The sequence below is a fragment of the Lissotriton vulgaris genome, chromosome 5, assembly GCF_964263255.1.
Source record: "Lissotriton vulgaris chromosome 5, aLisVul1.2, whole genome shotgun sequence".
Lineage (NCBI taxonomy): Eukaryota > Metazoa > Chordata > Amphibia > Caudata > Salamandridae > Lissotriton > Lissotriton vulgaris.
In genome coordinates, this window is record NC_141693.1 from 69,460,345 (window position 1) to 69,480,855 (window position 20,511).

The window sequence follows — 20,511 nt, forward strand, 5'->3', positions numbered from 1 at the left end:
GCTACAAGGCCTCTTTCTACACCTCTGTTGGTTCTTTCTGCATGGTGGTCAGTCAAAATATAAATTTTTAAATATCGACCTACAATAATATTGAGTTTTTAATACCGCAGGGACAGCATATCGAAGTCAAGAATATCGTTGACCAGAATATCGATCCCAAGGTACATAATATCATTTATTTTAATATCGAAGTAAGTAATATCGAAGTAAGTAGTATCGTAAGCAAAAATATCGTTGTCAATAATATAAAAAAAATAGTGTTATGTATTTTAGTATGTGTTTTATATGTATGTTAAACATGTTTTAAATGTATTTTCATAAATTGTTTAATAAATGTTTAGAAATTAGTAATTTTGTTAAAGTACATTTTGCATTTTAGTATCAGAGCGGGTTGTGGGTTTATAGGGGACTAGGGTGGGAAGTAATGTAATTATAATTAATTAATTAATTAATATGTTTTTATTTATTGGTATTGATTATTATTAATTGTTAATTAATTAATACTTGGTAATTAATGTTTATTAATTGGTTAATTTATAATTATATCAATTATAATTTATTTAATATCATTTTTTTATTGTTATTGTTAATTAATGTATTGTTAATTGATTATTAATTGGTAATCAATTTTTATTAAGTGATTAATTGATAATTAAATTAATTATGCAATTTGTTATGTGTAGTGGGTTGTGGGTTTATAGGGGAATAGGGTGGGAAGTAATTAAAATGTATTAATTAATGAGATTGTTTTTATTTATTGTTATTGATTAACAATTTATTGTTAATTAATTATTAATAAATGTTTGATTAATTAGTTCATTTAGAATTATATTAATTGTTATTCATTCATTATTAATTGTTATTCATTGATTAATTGATAATTACATGAATTGTGTTTTTTTGCATGTGTATTATGTTGTGTGTTAAAGGTGGAATGTAATTTAATGTTATTTAAGTAAATATTAATTTAACTGTATTGGTATTTATTAATAATGTGTTTGTAAATTAAATATTAATATATTTTTTTAAGCAATTATTTAATTGATAAGTATGTTAATTTAACCCCCACACTATCCTACATTTTCCACACTGTTACGCTCACTGGAGTTGGAATAGTGATTTTAACACCTACGCTTTCCAACGCTTTCCCTACTGTTGCACTCTCTGGAGTGGGAATAGTAATTTTTACCCCTGCGCTATCAAACGCTATCCCTACTTTTGCAATCATTGGAGTGGGAATAGTAAAATTTACCCCTATGCTATCCAGTACTTTCCCTACTGTTGCACTCACTGGAGTGGGAATAGTAATTTTTACCCCTAGGCTATCCTTCGCTTTCCCTAATGTTGCAATATGCAGAGTAAGTATATATTAGTTTATATGTACATGTTTAATTAATTTTAACATATGTATTAGCTATTATTTTTAAATATGTTTTGATATTTGTATCTATATATTTTTTATTATATGCATTATTTACTTATTTTTACATTATTATTAAAAACTTTAAAATACGATATTGTTAACATCGATATTTTTGACAACGATATTTTTTGCCCGATATTTTTGTACTTACCTTTATGTAGATAGACTTCGATATTTTTGACTTCGATATTTGTGTCGATATTTTTGTAGGTCGATTTTCTCTCCGTCGATATTTTGTCAGACATTCTTCTTTCTGGACTTCTGTTGCCTCTTTCTGCATTCTTCTTGCTTCTTTCTGCACTGTTCTTCCTCTTTCTGCAGATGCCCTACCTATGTAGGCATAGTTAGAAATTAACATTTAAAAAATCTTACAAATTCACTGAAAAAAACCATAGGTTTCAGGGACGTTATAGTTAGGAATTAGCATTTAAAGAAACCTTAGAAATTCACTGAAAAAAGCACAGGTTTCATGGACTTTATAGTTAGTTGGACATTTCACTCGTGCAAAACCAGAGAGATTCTGCTGTTATAGTTAGTTGATCTAACTATAGCTCATGCCCCCGCAACGCACTGCCGATGACGTCATATATTACATCATTCATGACATGGTCAATGACATCACTGATGACATCTCAAATGACATCAATGATGACATCGCCGATGACATCATCCACGTGATAATCTGATGCACCTCTTCACACCCTAATATAACCTTTGATACACCAACTATAAAATACAGACTACCATTTTCAAAACCATAGACACACCAATACCAGTTAATACATACCCACTCACTGATTCCTAGGTCCACACACACATCCACTCATTCACCCATACCGTCACTCATACATGCAGTCACTCATCAATACAGCACTATCATATGCACTCATATACCTATACAGACACTCACACACCACCACTCACCCACAGAGTTACTCACACACCTAGTCAGACATGCAAAGAATCAATCACACTTCCATTTACTCACCTATACAGTTATACACACACCACCTCACTTATTCAAACAGATACTAACACATACTTACTCTTATACAATCACTGATACAAGCACACACTCATCCATTACAGTCACTCCCGCAAACACTCACATATAGTAATTTATATACGCCAACACTCACATATACTGCCTTTCACATTTGTAGTTACTCACACATGTACCACTGAGACAGTGAATCACTCACTCACACATTTATGCACAGAGTAACACCCCCACCCACACAAATACACAGGCACCCATACAGATACTCAGACAACCAATCAATAACCCATATAGACACTAATATAACTACTCACCAACCCATGCAGCCCCTTACACACCAACTGACACACTGATACAGACATTCCTACAGTTTAGTCACTAACCCATGTATTCAGTAATACACGTTTAATCACTCACTTATAATGTCAGTCACGCACCTACTAAATCATCCATTCAGACACTTATACACCCACTCATTCTTCAATACACCTTGGTATATATATATACTAGCAGCCCGCCCCAGCGTTGCCCGGGGGCAATGAGGCTTCAGGGCCAACCGCCACTCGCCCCAGTTCTCTCTTTATAATAGTACTATAGATTATGATAGTATTGAATGCCAGCCCAGGTTTAGTAATCTACCGCTCGGCTCACTTCGCTTCCAAAGTATCAAAACACATTCGAGTGAGAGTGGGAGGGGGTGGTCTTTGTGCGTGGGTGGTAGGTATTACTCTTCAAACACTTGCGAAAAGTGCAAAAAATTACTACTCGTCGTTTATAGAAGAGACACCAGAAAGAGGATTATGTAAATAATTCCTGGCAGGCAACAATTAAAAGGCAGGCACGCATTTGAGCAGAAATCGTGTGTGGTTCCCAAATGGTTTTTCGCTCCGGTGTGGGCCCTCGTCCCTCTTTGGCATGGATGGACCAGGCCGTCCACGCACATCAGCGCCGGGTCAGTCTTGAATATATTGCCTTCAGTAGTTTTGGTTAGAAAGAGAGCGTTCGTTCCTCTCTAAACAAACATCTCTGCTCCAAATATAAGCACAGAGGAGCAGCTGCAAGACAACATTTTCACTTTGCCAAACGGAGAAAAGCAGCCCCAAAGCACGTGCTGGCTATGCCAGTGTGTATTTGTTTAATGGCAGCACAATGCTCTTATGTGATAACGCTTGTCCTTGCATCTTAGAATGCGCTACGCGCTGTTTAACGGACAGCCAGCGGTTTGGCAGCATCTCACGGGGCTTTTGCAAGTGTGTGTTTATTTATACTCCTGCTATGATAGGGCTGCAGCGTATTTAAGTAACCAGACCTGAGGGACTGGGCTCTCTGTCTATTTATTCAAAAAGTCTCGGGCCCGCCACCTGACGTGCACCGGAGCCGGAGCCGCGCTCTAACCACATAATGGAGCAAGTGTACGGCACAAACAAACACAAGTATGTGTGCCTCAGGGGCAGGCATATTTTGCTGGAGGCTGAGGTGGGAGGTGTACGGGTACACAGTAAGCCGCAAATTACCGAGGACAGAGACGTTTACTGACCAAAGTAGACAACGCTCCGCCAGCATGTAACACCACACCGACCAAGAAGTTTCTAGCACCTTCGCAAGAATACCTACTGCAGAGTAATGCACCAATGACATGCAGGATTGTACAGAAGAATGGATGACGTTGTTGCCTTTTCCCGTCGTGCCTCAGACTCTCCTATTGTATGTTATTTCCACGCCAACCTGCCCCGAGAGTTAAAATAGCCCTCAGCCGGTCAGCTCTGCTCCGCTCCTCTACGCTAGAAGTGCTCCAGCTGACGGGACTGACTGTTGATTCCTAGTTGCCCGCTCTTTGCACCTGCTCCTCTGTGGCTTCCCTACCTCGTATGGTCTTAAAAATAAAAGCTGTCATTTGCTGCTGGGCTGCTCAGATTTGCAAAAAGGAAATAATAAAATGGTACCCGCGTCATTCCATAAGATGCAGGTACACACATATGTCATCATGCATACACATGCCTACACATGCCTATGGAATGATGTGGACGCATAGATGCAAGCATTTCGTCATTGCAACTTTCTTATTTTTTCCGATGCTGGACAGCATCGACAGACACCATTAGCAAAGCCAATAAATTATAGAAATGTGAGGCTCATTGGTTTTGCCGATTCTTGTTTCTGTTGTATAATTACACCTGCACTTTATGGTAAAAAAAAAAGCATCGCTGTGTTGAGTCGAGGCCTGGTCCCTTCAGGACAAGTGTCCTGCTCGGAGGCGGCTTGCTTTTTCCACCACTTGTTGTAAAGGAGGCAGACGTGGCACGTGATGTAATGCCCTTTCGGGGCTGCCATTTTCACTGCCCTCTTTTGTTTCTCTCCAATAGTGCATACATGTGCCCCTCCCTCACACCTACTCGTAGGTCCGAAACTGTCATTAAAAAAAACTCTTAAACTCGCACGAGCACTCGAGGTTTCAATCCCTTCCAGTGGACGAACCACACACACAATTAACCCGTTAATTGCTGCCGTCGGCCAACGGTCGTCACGAGCGCTACTTCCCCAGTGCTGCGCACGACCGTTGGCAGACGGGTCAGCATTCGTTCTCCGAACGTTCAGCACTGGGCGCTGAACGTTCGACGCTGGGAACGGGTTAATACTCATCCACACAGCAGAGGGGGCGGTCAGGGGCGCGTGCCCCAGGCCTCTGCCTTCTAGTAACTCGCATTCCTAGCAGCTCCGATCGCTGGCCGGGGACTTCTCGGAAAGGGAGGGGCCACTTGTTTTCTCGCCAAGCTGCAGCTTCTTTTTGCTTTTTTCGGGAGCGCCACCCTGGGAAATAAATACTTTCATTTTACTGTCTGAAAGAGCTGCGTGTGGCCCGCCGCCTCCTAATGTATTCTGCTTTCCTTTCTGATTACATGCTGGCGGAGCGTTGTCTACTTTGATCAGTAAACGTCTCTGTCCTCAGTAATTTGCGGCTTACTGTGTACCCGTACACCTCCCACCTCAGCCTCCAGCAAAATATGCCTGCCCCTGAGGCACACATACTTGTGTTTGTTTGTGCCGTACACTTGCTCCATTATGTGGTTAGAGAGCGGCTCCGGTGCATGTCAGTTGGCGGGCCCGAGACTTTTTGAATAAATAGAGAGCCCAGTCCCTCAGGTCTGGTTACTTAAATACGCTGCAGCCCTATCATAGCAGGAGTATAAATAAACACACACTTGCAAAAGCCCCGTGAGATGCTGCCAAGGGGGGCTTTGGGGGGGGGCAGCCGACCGTAGGGAGGTCCCCACCCCCGGGCTGATTGGGAGGGGCTAGTGGGGGGGGGTTGCACAGAGCGCCAGCCTTGGGCTGGTTTTGGGCTGGTTTTGGGCTCCCTCGGTTCCTACTGAGGGAGCCCAGCTATATAATCCCCTGGCCCCGCCTCCCGGCCACCATTTTAGGTTGAATGACCTGGTGGCCGGGACTTCATAGTGATTTGTAAATTTTATTAGTTCTTTGTGCGAGTTTAGTGGTGTTATTCGACATGTCTGGGGAGGATTACAGAGTTCTTGAGGCGATCCGCCTTCTCAGTGAGGCTGGACGCCTGGACTTGGTCCTAGGTGACGTGCCTGGCGCGGCGCGTCCTCGGCGACAGGCCTCGGCGCGTGTGGCGGCGGTGGTCGCGGCGTGTGGATCGCCGAAGAAGTCACGGAGGGAGCCGGTGAGTGAGAGGGGCCGCCCGCGCTCTAGGAGAGCGGCCCCTGGTACTGTGTCGCGTGAGGGGGTGGAGACGGTCGCGCTGCGCGAGGCGCCAATGGAGGAGGGTGTGATGCCGGCTCCCCTGGTGTCTGTGGGGCTGCCGGTGAGGTCGCTTTCGGTCCCCGCGGCCAGAGGCAAGCGGGCCGGTAAGCGCGGAGGCAGGAAGCGCTCGGCTTCTGCCTCCGTGTCGCATGACGCGGACATGCTGAGGGGGGAGTTGGCGGTTGACGCGCATGCGCACGTTGTTTTACCCGGGCCTCGCGCTGGCGGTGAGGATGTGTTGCCGGCTGTTGGGCCTAGTATACAGTCTGTTGACCCTGTGGCTTTGGGGGCTCGGGGGGGTGGACATGCGGTGACCCCGCTTGTATGCGCAGGGGCTGGTGGTGATCGCTTCTCGACGCCGGTCCGTTTCTCTGGGGAGGTTGTGTATGTCGGTGATGTGGGTGGTGGTACAGTGCAGACGGCTTTTGTGCCTTATAGCCCCCTGTTGTTTTCCCCCCCTGCTTCAACCCGGGGGGAGGTAGTTTCTGTGCTCAGTGGTTCCGTGGGGGAGGGGGAGTGGGCACAAATGGAGAGGAGGGCAGGGGCAGGTTTGTTAGGTGAACGGTCTGGTCGTGTTGTGTTGGGTGATGCACAGGAGGCTGGGGGTGGTGCTGCTGATGTTCATTTGCAGGGGAGTGGTGATAGGCAGGTGGGTGTTAGATCTTGGGAGGGTTTGGATGTTTTTCCTTCCTGGGCAGAGGGGATTCGTGATGCGGGCAGGGCTGCTCCTGTCCAGGGCACTGATATGCTGAGTGGTTTTGGGGGCACTTTGAGTTTTCCGGGTTTGCCTGTTGGGGGCAGATCGCTTGGGAGGTTGGAGCCGCCCCGCTCGGGTATTCAACAGGGAGGGCAGGGTGGAATGGCTTCGGGACCTGCGTCTAAGATTGTTCAGGAGTTGTTGAACTGGAGTAGTGGTGGTGAGGACGTGGAGCCTTCCCCTCCTCGGCGGGGGTTGTCGGTTCGATCTAAGGGGTCTGTTTCTCAGGAGGTTGGTCAGGTGCAGTTTCAGGATTCTGGATTTTGTATGGCTAGTGGTGTGGATAGTTTTGTCCGTTCTGGTAGTAAGGGTCCCGGCACATCAGTTCGGCCTTTTTCTTTGCAGGTCAGTGAGCGTCGTGGAGAGGCAGACTTGGTAGGGTGGAGTGCGGCCCAGTTGCACCGAGGAGAAGGGAGGGTGGAGCCTGGCGCGGCATACCCCGTACCGGCGAGGGACCCCGGCGCGGTCAACGTAAGCAGGTCAGGCGCGACCTCGTTGGCCCCAACGTCTTCCTTTCAGGATCTCGGCGCGGTCAGCAGAAGCAGGTCGGGCGCGTCCTCGCTGGCCCCAACTTCTCTTGCTACAGGTATCAGCGGGGTTGGCAGAAGCGGACCAGGCGCGTCCTCGATGGCCCCTTTGTCAGGTTCTTTGGATATCGGCGGGGTTGGCAGAAGCGGGACCGGCGCGTCCTCGCTGGCCCCACGTGTTTCTTCTCATCATCAAAGGGATTCATCGTTGGTTAAAGTGTATAAAACTGGTCAACGTTCGGGGGAGTACAGACGGGTCCAGTCGGCTCCCCCGCCTCAGGTGTCTGTACGGGCTGGTAAGGCCCAGGTTGGGTTCAGAAGTCCGCCACAGGTGTTGGCCCCTCCTAGGTTGGAGGAATCGTTGGTTTTAGATTATGATGAGGAGAGCCCTGAGGAGGGTGAGATACGTGCTGAGGGTGCAAGGGGGGGGCTTTTTCACGCTTCTGATGATGTTTTACAGGCACCGGAGGTGGTGCGTCCGAGAACTACAGTCTCCAGACCAACCCGGGAGAGCGGCCCCGCGGTGAGGGTTCCTCGGTCAGGCGACGACGTTGAACAGATAGCATGGAGAGCGAGGCCGGCCCAACTGCCTTTATTGAATCCAGGTGAGCTGGCTGGTGCACGGGACAAGCCGTTGATGGTTTCTGTTGGAACGGGGGGGGATCTTCCTGCAGAGGGTGTGGATCTTAAGCTCCATAAAGGTCGTTATGTTAAGGATCAGGGAGTGGGTACGGGTGACGGGGTGTGGGTTCTAAGGTGGATTCCGGGACTGTTACAGAGCCCATGGAGGTAGGTAAGGATCCCCCACACAGCAAGGAGCTTAAAATAAAGAAATTGCCTTACATGGGCGTCACAAAACCGTTGGGCGCTCATTTAATGCTGTCCACTAAGGAAAGGATTTGGAAAGGGGAGTACGTGGAATTATTGAAGCTCTTACACAGGGAAGTTAGGTCTAAGGAGGGGTCTAAGGAGGAAGAGTACGAGTTGGCCAAGCGCCCTAAGGTTCCTTTGACCATCGAAAATTGGACTGCGGCATTTCTTATATATGCTAGCGTGTACTGTGAGAAATTCCCTGAGCGCTGTGTGGCCCTGTTTAAGTATATGGATGTGATCAGAAAGGCGCAGATTACTGGCAGTGGTTATGCCTGGTCACAGTACGATGAGGAATTCCGGGCTCGGATGGCTTGGGATCCTGAAGCGAAATGGGGGGAGTTGGATAATGACCTGTGGCAACACACTATGGGAGCATCGTCGGGTGGTAAGACGATTTTCACAGCTAGTGGGTATCCATTACCTTCACGGCCCTTTCAGGGTAAGCCCACTCGGGGAGGGGTGGGTGCAGCTGCGTCAAGTCAACCTGCCGATGGGACCTGTTGGGATTTTAACAGGGGATACTGCCCGAGAGAGTATTGCAAATTTAGGCACGAATGCTCACAATGTGGTAGAACGCACCCACTGTCCAGGTGTTGGGGGCCTCGGGTTACAAGGGGCAGGCAGTGGTCACAGCAGTCAGCCAGCGCCCCTGCTCCTGCACAGCAGCCTCAACCTAACAGGGGAGGGAAAAACACTTCTGGCACTGGGCCCAAAGGCTCATACGCCAGTTAATCCTTTTCACTTGGCTGTGGCTCTGAAGGGTTATGGGAATGTTGAAGCTGCTCAGTTATTGTTGGTTGGTTTTCAGGAGGGTTTTCGTCTTGGTTACACAGGGCCGCGGTTGCGGCGGTGGTCGAAGAATCTTTTGTCAGCCAGTGAACATCCAGAGGTGGTACAAGACAAATTGGATAAGGAAGTGCGTGAGGGGAGGATGGCGGGTCCTTTTGACGATTGGCCTTTAGAAAATCTTATTGTCTCCCCAATTGGTGTGGTACCTAAAAAAGAGCCTGGGCAATATCGTTTGATTCAACATTTGTCATGGCCGGAGGGCTCATCAGTTAACGATTTCATTGATGGTGAGGCCGCTTCCGTGTCTTATTCTTCAGTGGATGTGGCCATGGCCCTGGTTGTATCTGCTGGCACTGGTGCGGCAATGGCAAAGTGTGACATCAAATCTGCTTTTCGTTTATTGCCTGTACATCCTGAGGATTGGGGTCTTTTGGGGATTCAATTTCAAGGAAAGTGGTATGTTGATAAGGCTCTTCCAATGGGTTGTTCCATATCCTGTGCGCTGTTTGAGACTTTTAGCACATTTCTCCAATGGTTTTTCACGGACACGTCAGGACACCAGCTTGTGACCCACTACCTGGATGATTTCTTTTTTGTAGGCGCTCCCAATTCCTCAGCTTGCCAGAATGCTTTGCGAACATTTCAAACTCTGATGGAATTTTTAGGTGTGCCCTTGGCACCCGAAAAGACAATGGGCCCCTGCGCGACCATGTCTTTTTTGGGGATTGAAATTGACTCTACTGTGATGGAGGCACGCTTACCGGTGGATAAAAAAGCAAAAATGTTGGACCTCTTACATGTGATGTTGAACAAGGCAAAGGTGACAGTGAAGGAAATTCAGGTGCTGCTGGGCCATCTTAATTTTGCTTGTAGGGTGGTCAGGGCAGGTCGAACTTTTTGCAGGCGTTTGGGTAGAGCCCTGTCTGGTCAGTTTTTACCTCACCATCACGTCCGCTTGTCAGCCGGTGTTAAGGAGGATCTGCGGATGTGGGTAGCCTTTTTACACTCTTTCAATGGCATTCCTTTGTACAGAGAAGAGAATTGGATTTGGGACGTCCAAATTTTTTCAGATGCTGCAGGCAGTGATGGTTTCGGTCTTTACTGGCAGGGCAGATGGTGTGCTGAACAGTGGCCTGCTGCGTGGATGAACGGAGGCAGGAGTATTGCCTTCCTTGAGCTTTTCCCTGTGGTGGTGGCGTTGACTCTGTGGGGTCAGGAGCTTGCTCACAAAAAAGTGCTGTTTCGAATTGATAACAAGGCTGTAGTGGACATTATCAATCGGCAGTCGGCCAGGGATGCTCACATCTTGAAGCTCTTGCGAGTCTTTGTGTTGGGGTGCTTGACGTATGACATCAGTTTTAAGGCCTTACACATTCCTGGAGTGGACAATGACATTGCGGATGCTTTGTCTCGTTCACAGTGGGAGAGATTCCATGGGCTAGCCTCGGAGGCGGACAGGACGCCGACCCGCATGCCAGAACATCTGTGGACTGTAGGCGAGACAGGGTTTTGCAGTTGGTGGTAGGTTCGCTTGCACTTTCCACTAGGACAGCGTATGAATTGGCTTGGAAGGAGTTTTTGGAATCTGGGGCCGACTGGCGCGCTCTGGGCTGGAGACGATCTGAAGATGTGGTACAGTTCATTCTTCACTTGATAGACAGGGGCCTGACACGTGTGACGATTGCTGGAAAATTGGCTGGTATTGCGTTCATGGGCAAATTACTGTGGGGCTATTCTCCTTCGGCAGGGGAGGTGGGTAAGCGCATGCTGGAAGGTTGGTCTAGGGAGAGGGGTAGGGAACATATGGTTCGCCGACCTTTGTCTTGGCAGACGTTAGCCCGAGTTTTGCAGGTTTTGTCCTCAGTTTGTTTGAATGAGTTTGAGGTTTGTCTGTTTTCTACTCTTATGGTTTGGATGTTTTTTGGGGCTTTCAGAGTTTCTGAGTTGCTGGGGTCGAAAGTTGCTCTTGGGGTGGGGTGGGAGAATGTTCGATTTTTGGAGATGGGGTTGCACGTCTGGTTGGCTCGGGCAAAAACTGATCAACACAGCAAAGGGAGGGGCATTTGGCTGGAAGCTTCTTCCCCTTCTGAGACGTGTCCTTTGAGGTGGGCCAGGCGTTTGAGGGACTGTTCGGGGGCCGCCTTAGAGGGCCCTGTTTTCCGACATATGGATGGTTCCAGGGTGACTGAGTACCAACTGCGCATGGTTTTGCGTAAAGCGCTGCGATTCATGGGGTTGGATGAGACACAGTATGGTACGCATTCCTTCAGGATTGGAGCAGCAACGAAAGCTCATAACAGGGGTTGGTCGCAGCAAGACATTATGTCTTTGGGGCGTTGGTCCTCCAACTGTTTTAGGCGCTATGTGCGGACTGATCCTGTTGTGGCACCTGCGGATGATAATTTTTCTTGAATTTGATGCTGCTTTTCTTTTTCAGGTTCAGTGGCCGGCCCCCGTTCTACTGTCATGACGATCTGGATAGTGGGACATTCCTTCATTAGGCGCGCGGAAGATCAAGCTATAAGAAGCTATTTTGGTTCCACTCTTGGTTTTAATTCCCGTCTTTTTAATGTTGTGTGGAAGGGGAAGGGAGGTATGATTTGGAGGGAGCTTATCCCGGCCTTGAATTCTTGGTTGGTGGGAGGTGTTTGTCCTGACGTGTTGCTCTTGCACCTTGGGGAGAATGACCTTTGTGGAGTGAAGGGAGTGGTTTTATTGAGAGCAATGAAGAAGGATCTTTCTCTTATTCGTCAACAATGGGCGGGTTGCCATGTTTTGTGGACAGAATTGGTCCCTAGAAGAACCTGGAGGGGTGCGATCAAACCTAGGGCGATTGATAAGGCTCGGCGGAAGTTGAATCTGGAGGTTTCCCGTTTTTGTAGAGATCTGGGTTTTGGGCGGGTGTCCCATAAGGACATCCGGTATGACAATGTGGAATTCTTTCGCGGCGATGGTGTTCACTTATCTCGTATAGGGATGGATTTATATCTATTGGAATTGCGAGAGGTGCTCTCCAGGTGTTTGAAGATTCAAAATTTCTTGGGTTGAGGTTCTGATTACTTGGTTGGTCGGTTTTGGGGGGCAGAAAGAGAGGAGGGTAATTCCTTTCCCCCTCTTTTCTGGGTGGCGGAAATTGGGCGTTCTTGGTCAGCTGGGGCATGAAGGTTGTTGGGTTTTTTGATAAAGTTGGGCTATGGCTGGAAAAGTTTAAATAGTTGTTTCGTGGGGTGGTTACAAGGTTTCGGGCAATGTAAGTTGTTGGTGGGTAAATTTTGCAATGTGATGCTTTGCGGTGGGTTGGGATGATATTTAAATGATTATCAGGTTTTTGAATTGTTTGAATTGTAATTATGTTGTGCTGGGTGAGGGCGGGGTTTGTGACGTGTTAGGGGCGGGCCTGACGTTTGGGGTTGTAAGTTAACACCTTATTTAGTGAGGACTAGTTTTGTGAGGCGGTTGCCAGGTTTGTATTGTTGTAAATATGCACCTGTTTCAATAAAAGCGGCCTTTTGCACACTCTCAATTTGGTCTGGTGTCTGCTCACCCCCCCTCACCCCTCCCTCCCAAGGGGGGCTTGGGGGGGGGCAGCCGACCGTAGGGAGGTCCCCACCCCCGGGCTGATTGGGAGGGGCTAGTGGGGGGGGGTTGCGCAGAGCGCCAGCCTTGGGCTGGTTTTGGGCTGGTTTTGGGCTCCCTCGGTTCCTACTGAGGGAGCCCAGCTATATAATCCCCTGGCCCCGCCTCCCGGCCACCATTTTAGGTTGAATGACCTGGTGGCCGGGACTTCATAGTGATTTGTAAATTTTCCCTCCCTCCCTCCCCCTTTTTCTCGGATTGGCCCTTTCTCTTCTTTTTCCCGGGTTTTATTTATTTATTTATTTATTTATTCCCGTTATTTATTTGTTTATCTCCATAATTTTAAGGTCTTTTGTCGGAACAGGTGTATATGGGGTACCTCAACATGTTGTTCATTGTCGCTTGGAACAGGTGCTGTGCGGAAATTGGGCGTTCTTGGTCAGCTGGGGCATGAAGGTTGTTGGGTTTTTTGATAAAGTTGGGCTATGGCTGGAAAAGTTTAAATAGTTGTTTCGTGGGGTGGTTACAAGGTTTCGGGCAATGTAAGTTGTTGGTGGGTAAATTTTGCAATGTGATGCTTTGCGGTGGGTTGGGATGATATTTAAATGATTATCAGGTTTTTGTATTGTTTGAATTGTTATTATGTTGTGCTGGGTGGGGGCGGGGTTTGTGACGTGTTAGGGGCGGGCCTGACGTTTGGGGTTGTAAGTTAACACCTTATTTAGTGAGGACTAGTTTTGTGAGGCGGTTGCCAGGTTTGTATTGTTGTAAATATGCACCTGTTTCAATAAAAGCGGCCTTTTGCACACTCTCAATTTGGTCTGGTGTCTGCTCACCCCCCCTCACCCCTCCCTCCCAAACCGCTGGCTGTCCGTTAAACAGCGCGTAGTGCATTCTAAGATGCAAGGACAAGCGTTATCACATAAGAGCATTGTGCTGCCATTAAACAAATACACACTGGCATAGCCAACACGTGCTTTGGGGCTGCTTTTCTCCATTTGGCAAAGTGAAAATGTTGTCTTGCAGCTGCTCCTCTGTGCTTATATTTGGAGCAGAGATGTTTGTTTAGAGAGGAACGAACGCTCTCTTTCTAACCAAAACTACTGAAGGCAATATATTCACCACTGACCCGGCGCTGATGTGCGTGGACGGCCCGGTCCATCCATGCCAAAGAGGGACGAGGGCCCACACCGGAGCGAAAAACCATTTGGGAACCACACACGATTTCTGCTCAAATGCGTGCCTGCCTTTTAATTGTTGCCTGCCAGGAATTATTTACATAATCCTCTTTCTGGTGTCTCTTCTATAAACGACGAGCGGTAATTTTTCGCACTTTTCGCAAGTGTTTGAAGAGTAATACCTACCACCCACGCACAAAGACCACCCCCTCCCACTCTCACTCGAATGTGTTTTGATACTTTGGAAGCGAAGTGAGCCGAGCGGTAGATTACTAAACCTGGGCTGGCATTCAATACTATCATAATCTATAGTACTATTATAAAGAGAGAACTGGGGCGCGGGCGGTTGGCCCTGAAGCCTCATTGCCCCGGGGCAACGCTGGGGCGGGCTGCTAGAATATATATATATATATATATATATATATATATATATATATATATATATATATACATATATATATATATATATATATATATATATATATATATATATATTGCGTTTCACCACACGCTCAGGACAAGCGTGAATATATATATATATATATATATATATATATATATATATACATATATATATATATATATATATATATATATATATATATATATATATATATATATATATATATATATATATATATATATATATATATATATATATATATATATATATATAAAGAGGCTTCGGTGTTGGCGGGAGGTAGTGCCTGAATGGTTTGCAATATTCAAGCAGCGCCCTGGAGCGGGTTGTCGCTTTACCCACTGGGGGTTTAATTTTTTTATTACTTTGTGTTCAAGACTGAGCCGCCTCACTGGCCGAATACTGTAATGCAACCACAAGGACCACAATGCTGCAGGAGCAGCGACGCCCACTGGGGCAGGTCCGGATGTATTAATGGTGGCATTTTCGGCGTTCACCTGGCCTGCAACAAACGCCACTGACGAAGGGGACAACCTGAAACGCGTTTGGCCTAGACAGAAAGAAGCTGCTGTTTCCGCCATCGATGTCTGCTGTAAACCATTAAATATATGTGCAAGACAAACCTACCTGGCGGCTTTTCCTTGGGGGTAACTCTTTTTGACTGGATATATATATTAATATCAGGAGAAACCGCCACATTAAACATATAGCATAGGAGGAGCAGGGGGCAGAAATCACATAAAAAAACAAGTTCTCCCACAAAACAGATAAGGAAGGAAGACACAATGAAACTGAACTTCACCGGTGCGCCACCACGACCTTGAACGGAAGTGACATACTGGTAAAGTGAATGAGTTAGGAGGCAGCAAAAAGAGTGAGACTGAATTTAGCCAATGGTAAGGAGCAGGCGCAAAAAAACTGTTTCTTTTTTATTACAAAAGGTCTTGAAAACGGTGCATGAGTGCTAAAGCTCGACCTAAAAATCAAGGAAAGATTTCATGCTGTCTTTTGGACATGGTCGAACCAGCGTGTGGTAAGCTAAGCCTAAGAAAGAGTGCCTAAGGAAAGGGGAACATCCTTTACAACGCAACTTTTACCACGCAGTGCCTTTACAACGCAATATTTACAACGCAAACCATTACAACGCATTGCGCTGTGGGGCGCTCTATGATAGGGAATAAGTTTAATTTACTATCCAAAACCTTCCCTAGTGTCCACGGGGACTGGTGTTGGAATAGTAAATTAAACTTTTCACTATCCAGCACCCCAAAGCGCTCTGCGTTGTAAAGGTTTTCGTTGTAAAAACCGCGTTGTAAAGGCATGCGTGGTAAAAGCATGCGTTGTAATGTCATACATCCCAAAGGAAAGCTTGGGTCGACCATGATTCTACTAAGGCTTATAAAGTTTTAAAAAGAACTACTAATGCATTCCAACATGAACCAGTAGCAGTCAAAATCGCAAGGCAGGAATATTATCAAGTCATTGTGAAAAGGAAAGCAGCCACTTAGAATGTGCGATGTGTCTAAAAGATAAAGTGTTTTAGGAAATTGTGAACAGGCCTTTCTTTTCCAATAAAACGTCTGCAAATATTGATTATCATACATTAACCCCTTCGATGCTGATGACGAGCTCAGCTCGTCATCACCCACCGGTGTTGTGTGCTGATGACGAGCTGAGCTCGTCATGGTGCCACTAAAATGGCAATTTCCAGCACAGGTGGGGGGGAGGGGAACGCCTAGCAGCCAAGTGGTTAAAACAGGTTTGGGTTAATCATGTCTCAAACATTCTTAACCCAGCATGTGGGGATACAAAGGCCCCAGAATTGGCACATTTATCTGTTCTATCCTCAGACCTTTAGGAATTTAGCAATTCCAACACAGTAGGGGACGTACGTAATGCTATTGAGAACTCTGCAACAGGAAAAGCACCTGTTCTGAAGGGGGGCCAGTGGAGCTCTTTAATGCCAATCTTGATTTCTGGTCTCCTTTGGTTACTAATGTCTTTAGAGCTGTTGGTAAGGAGGGACTTACAGAGTTATGGAGGGAATTGATAATAGTTCCTTTCTTCAAGGAATGAGGTAGAAGCTCCCCCTCCCACTACCTCCTAGTCTCGTTACTTGACGCTTCAGTTAAAATATTTGGAAGGATAATTTTAATGGAATTGGAAGATTGGGCGGGATAATTTACTTTTTTTGCAGAAACACAATATGGGTTCCACCGGGACTGGGTACCACAGAGCAAGTCCTTAATTTGTCTCTGATCCTAGGTAACTATGCCAGTGCCAGGAGAGGGGCCATACACGTGGCGTTCATGGACCTCTCCTGTGCTTTTGACTTAGTGGACATAGACATCCTTTGGGATATCATTTGGGTGGATAGCAACTGATCCCCTTCTAATGCATATTTTAAAGTACCTTCATAGAGATACCCATATGAGGGTACATTACTCTCAGCATGGAGACCTTAGCTCTCCCATTCAAGCTAACTGATGCGTTATACAAGGCTGCATATTGTCCCCCTTCCTTTTATTGGCTTATATTAATGCTCTGGACTAGGCCCTGTGCTCTAGTATGCAGACCACGAGGCTTTAATAGTTTGTACAGCAAATGGGTTTCAGTTTTTTTCAGATAGTTTTATGCTGGGACTGAAGCTTAAGGTGAATCTTTCAAAAACTTATGTTATGACTTGTGGCCCAAAAAACATCCACTCTAAAAAGCTATTTATTGGGGAGACTCCAATCCTAAAGATGAAGAATGTTAGTTATTTAGGAATTCTTTTTCAATGAAGATATGCTTTGGAAAAGATTAATTACGAAGAGGTCTCAGATGATGGAGGACTCATGTGGAGCAATCTTCAGTTTGCTAAGAATTTAGGACAAAATCCCATAAAAGAAATGGTTATGCTTTATAAAAGTAAAAGTCTCAATGCCAGCATGCACGGTGCAGGTGTTTGGGGGCACACGCCAGCAAAGACCTTACAGGTGCAGATAATTTTTTTTAAAGTAGATTGCTAGGGGTCCCAAATTCTACTCCAAGTTTTATACCTCTTAATGAACTCTGAATGTATGCCTTGGAAGATAAGATGGTCCCTGATTTGCTTTGGATTAAGATTTGGGTAACTCAAGAGCTAGATTTAACTCCTAAAATACCCCTAGAGCTATTCCTTAGTTAAAATATGTTAAAAATAATCTTTTTGATTTAGGAATGAGTGACCTTTTAGAACAGCCAGAGAAGGTACATTTTTTCACCCCTTCAAGGTATGGAGCCTTATTTCACCTGGACAAAGACACCAGAGCATAGAATTTATCTTACGTGGTTGAGGCTAAACGCTATAAATTATTTAGCAGCCTTTTCGGTCACAGGCACTTGGTTTCTTCTTTCATTACCATGTTTAACATGCGACTTTCCCTTATTTTGAACCCTGTATACCGCCTCTAGAAAACAATTTCTCCACCCAGTATTCACATTAAGATCCTTTGTGAATCACCAGGAGGGAATTCTCTTTCTATAGCCTCTTAAATCCCCCATAATTTGTTGTTCTGTTTTGAATTGTATTACTCAATCGCTGAAACTAGGGAAAAGGTACGGATTGTGACTCATTCACGGTCAACAACGCTAATATTCCTATATACCAAAGGGGATGATATTTATTTATTTTTATTTTTATTTATAAAGTTTTATATAGCGCGAACTAGATCCCATAGGATATCAGAGCGCTTTACATTAGGAAGGAAAGGAAGGACAATAATGCAAGTACATCAACAAGTAGGGATAAAACAAGCATGATCACAGATTACACAACAAATGCCACAAGGAGGTCATATTAAACTATTGTACAAGGGTAGCAAAGAAGGGGCATAATATGTCATAAAGAAACGTAGTAGTAAATGATGGTACAATGGGAGTAGGAACAAAATAATCGGGGAGGAGAGCCTAGCCCACTTACGGAAGGAATTTATTCATAAGGAATCTTTTGACTTCCAAATTGAACATCGTTGTTACGGAGATTCTGCGTACTTCCGGTGGTAGAGAGTTCCATATCTTTGTGGAAGCGCCAGCGAAGGCTCTGTGACAAGTTCTCTTTTTGCTCAGGATAAGTGGTTTCAGGAGGAAAGTTGTGGCACTTCTTGAGGCTCTTACACCACAGGATAGTTCAAGCTTTTGTGCCAGGTGCCTGGGAGTATTGAAGTGGATGGCTTTGTGCGTCATCATAACGGCAAGGCTAACTGTTGGTTTGGTTTAAATAAAAGCCCTTTAGCACGCTTCACACTTTAATTTTTGTTAAATGTGTGACTATGATGAGTAAATAACAAGTAAACTCTGTATTTTGTCACTGTTTGCACTTTTATATAATATCATTTTTATAATAGTGAGACAATAGGGAGAGATTAGACCTACCCTTTTAAAATGTCATGATACTTTACACTTTGGTATTGTATATGCTTTTTGTTGTAGACTAGTTTGTCAATATATGCGTTGGATATGGGCAGGTAATGCACAAGCTGTACTAAATGTGTCTTTGTACTAGTGTATTCTTGTTTATTAGAATGTCCTTTGAAAGAAAGATTTTATGCTACTATTTGTGCAACTGTTTTTAACATGATATTTTATTTCTAGCTGTTACTATTAAGGCCTGCTATGGGCCTAATAAAGTATTTTTGAATTGAATTGAATTGACAGCGTATGAAAACAATAAGGAGGTTTATCCCTCTAATCCCACCCTAACCCATACTGGTGGTGCCGTTTAGGGTGTCTGGATAATCCAGTTTCAAATCAAATTTCTTTTGCTGCCAACATTCATGTTGCACACTCTGTAGTATAATCATGGGTGACATGCAAAATAAAAGTGTCACTGTCCTTCAAATTAAAGAGTTTTCTTTGGCAATCTTTATCTTTATCTTGGGTGTCAACAAAACAGTGAGCATGCCATTACCTATTCCAAATGCCTCGTTATATAGCTGTTTACCCTAACAAGAGATCGGTGCAGGCAAACGTAAAGGGGCCACCTGTCTCAGAAGAAAAGTAATGGCTTTAGAACAGAAATGTTTTCATCCTTCTCAGAAAAGGAGGATTTTGGTTTCTTTCCAATTCTCTAAGATGTTGGCTCACATTATGCTTTCCATTTTTACCAGCTTTTCACCTTGTTCTCCAAACAGTCACTGGAATTGCTTAGTGTGTTGCAATAACTTGTATATAACATTGTAAAAGGACACTGTAAATTCAACTATTTTTCCTACTTGATACTAAAAGCCCAATTCAATATACAATTTAAATGTTCCATATCTGTAAATTGTGTGCAGCTGTCAGAGTGCATGGGGTGACTGTTCCTTGACCCAGCCAGAAGTTCATATGTGTTCCAATTTGACATGTAATGTTGCACAGAAAATGTGAATATTCCACTTCCTTCTTTTGTTGTGTTTACCAAACAGCATCTCACCTTCAGGAGTTCCCAAGCTGGTGCCTCACACTTCTTTTCTATCTCCATAATCAGGGCCCTGAGAGAGGTGACTTGATTGGTCAGTTTGGTGATATTTGCATTTTCTACCATGGTGATTTTCTTCTCCATCTCCTTCAGTCTCCCGTGCAGTGTTTGCTTATTTTCTTTCAGGAGCTGCTCCAGTTTATGAAACTCAGATTCAATTTTATTCTTCTCAGTTCTCAGCTCGTTCTGTCAGAAGCAAAGAAAAGCTGGTTAGATATTAAAAAAGCTTTTCAAACTTTGTCCTTGGAGTTGGAGTCCAGAGGTTGATAGTTTCTTTAAAAAATCAGACTACTTGCATGCTTTTTCTAATTTCTGAACTACAATATCTTCCTACCTTCCCTTCTACCATATTCTGTCCTTCTCACACTCCTGTCCTCCCCCTTCTCTCAGACACCTCACGAACTGTAGAGAGGTCAGAATTCATGAAATTGCAGATCAGTCTACGTTTTGATGTCTTTTAGCCAGGTGAAAGAAAGAAGGGACACCGTCCAGGGACTCGTTCATAGGGGCAAATGTTTGGTTAAAACATTTTTCCAAGTTATATTCATGTGGTGGACACGAGCAAAGGTGTATTGAAGAAGACTCAGGATTGAATTTAAGTACGACACCCTTATCATTTAGTATGATAGATACTGAAACAGCCATCAATGCAATCAAATTGGGGAAAGCACCAGGTCCGGATAAAATACCTGGGGACCTTTGGAAGCACAAGAACATGTTGTGGGC

At 45.1% G+C, this 20,511-nt stretch overlaps 2 protein-coding genes across 3 annotated transcripts in view; one reads left to right on the plus strand and one right to left on the minus strand.

Moving 5' to 3' along the window:
- Positions 1–12,179, plus strand: part of LOC147710202 (uncharacterized) — a 34,986-nt gene extending 22,807 nt beyond the window's left edge. The window contains exons 4-5 of the mRNA XM_086922070.1: positions 7,688–8,074; positions 11,569–12,179. Coding sequence (XP_086778196.1) covers positions 7,688–8,074; positions 11,569–12,179 — 998 coding nt within the window. The remainder of the gene's footprint in view (positions 1–7,687; positions 8,075–11,568) is intronic.
- LOC147710201 (E3 ubiquitin-protein ligase TRIM39-like) overlaps positions 1–20,511 on the minus strand; it is a 488,982-nt gene that overhangs the window by 350,236 nt on the left and 118,235 nt on the right. For both annotated transcript variants that reach the window (XM_086919949.1, XM_086919948.1), the window contains exon 3: positions 19,741–19,971. In XM_086919949.1, the coding sequence (XP_086776075.1) occupies positions 19,741–19,971 (231 nt within the window). The remainder of the gene's footprint in view (positions 1–19,740; positions 19,972–20,511) is intronic.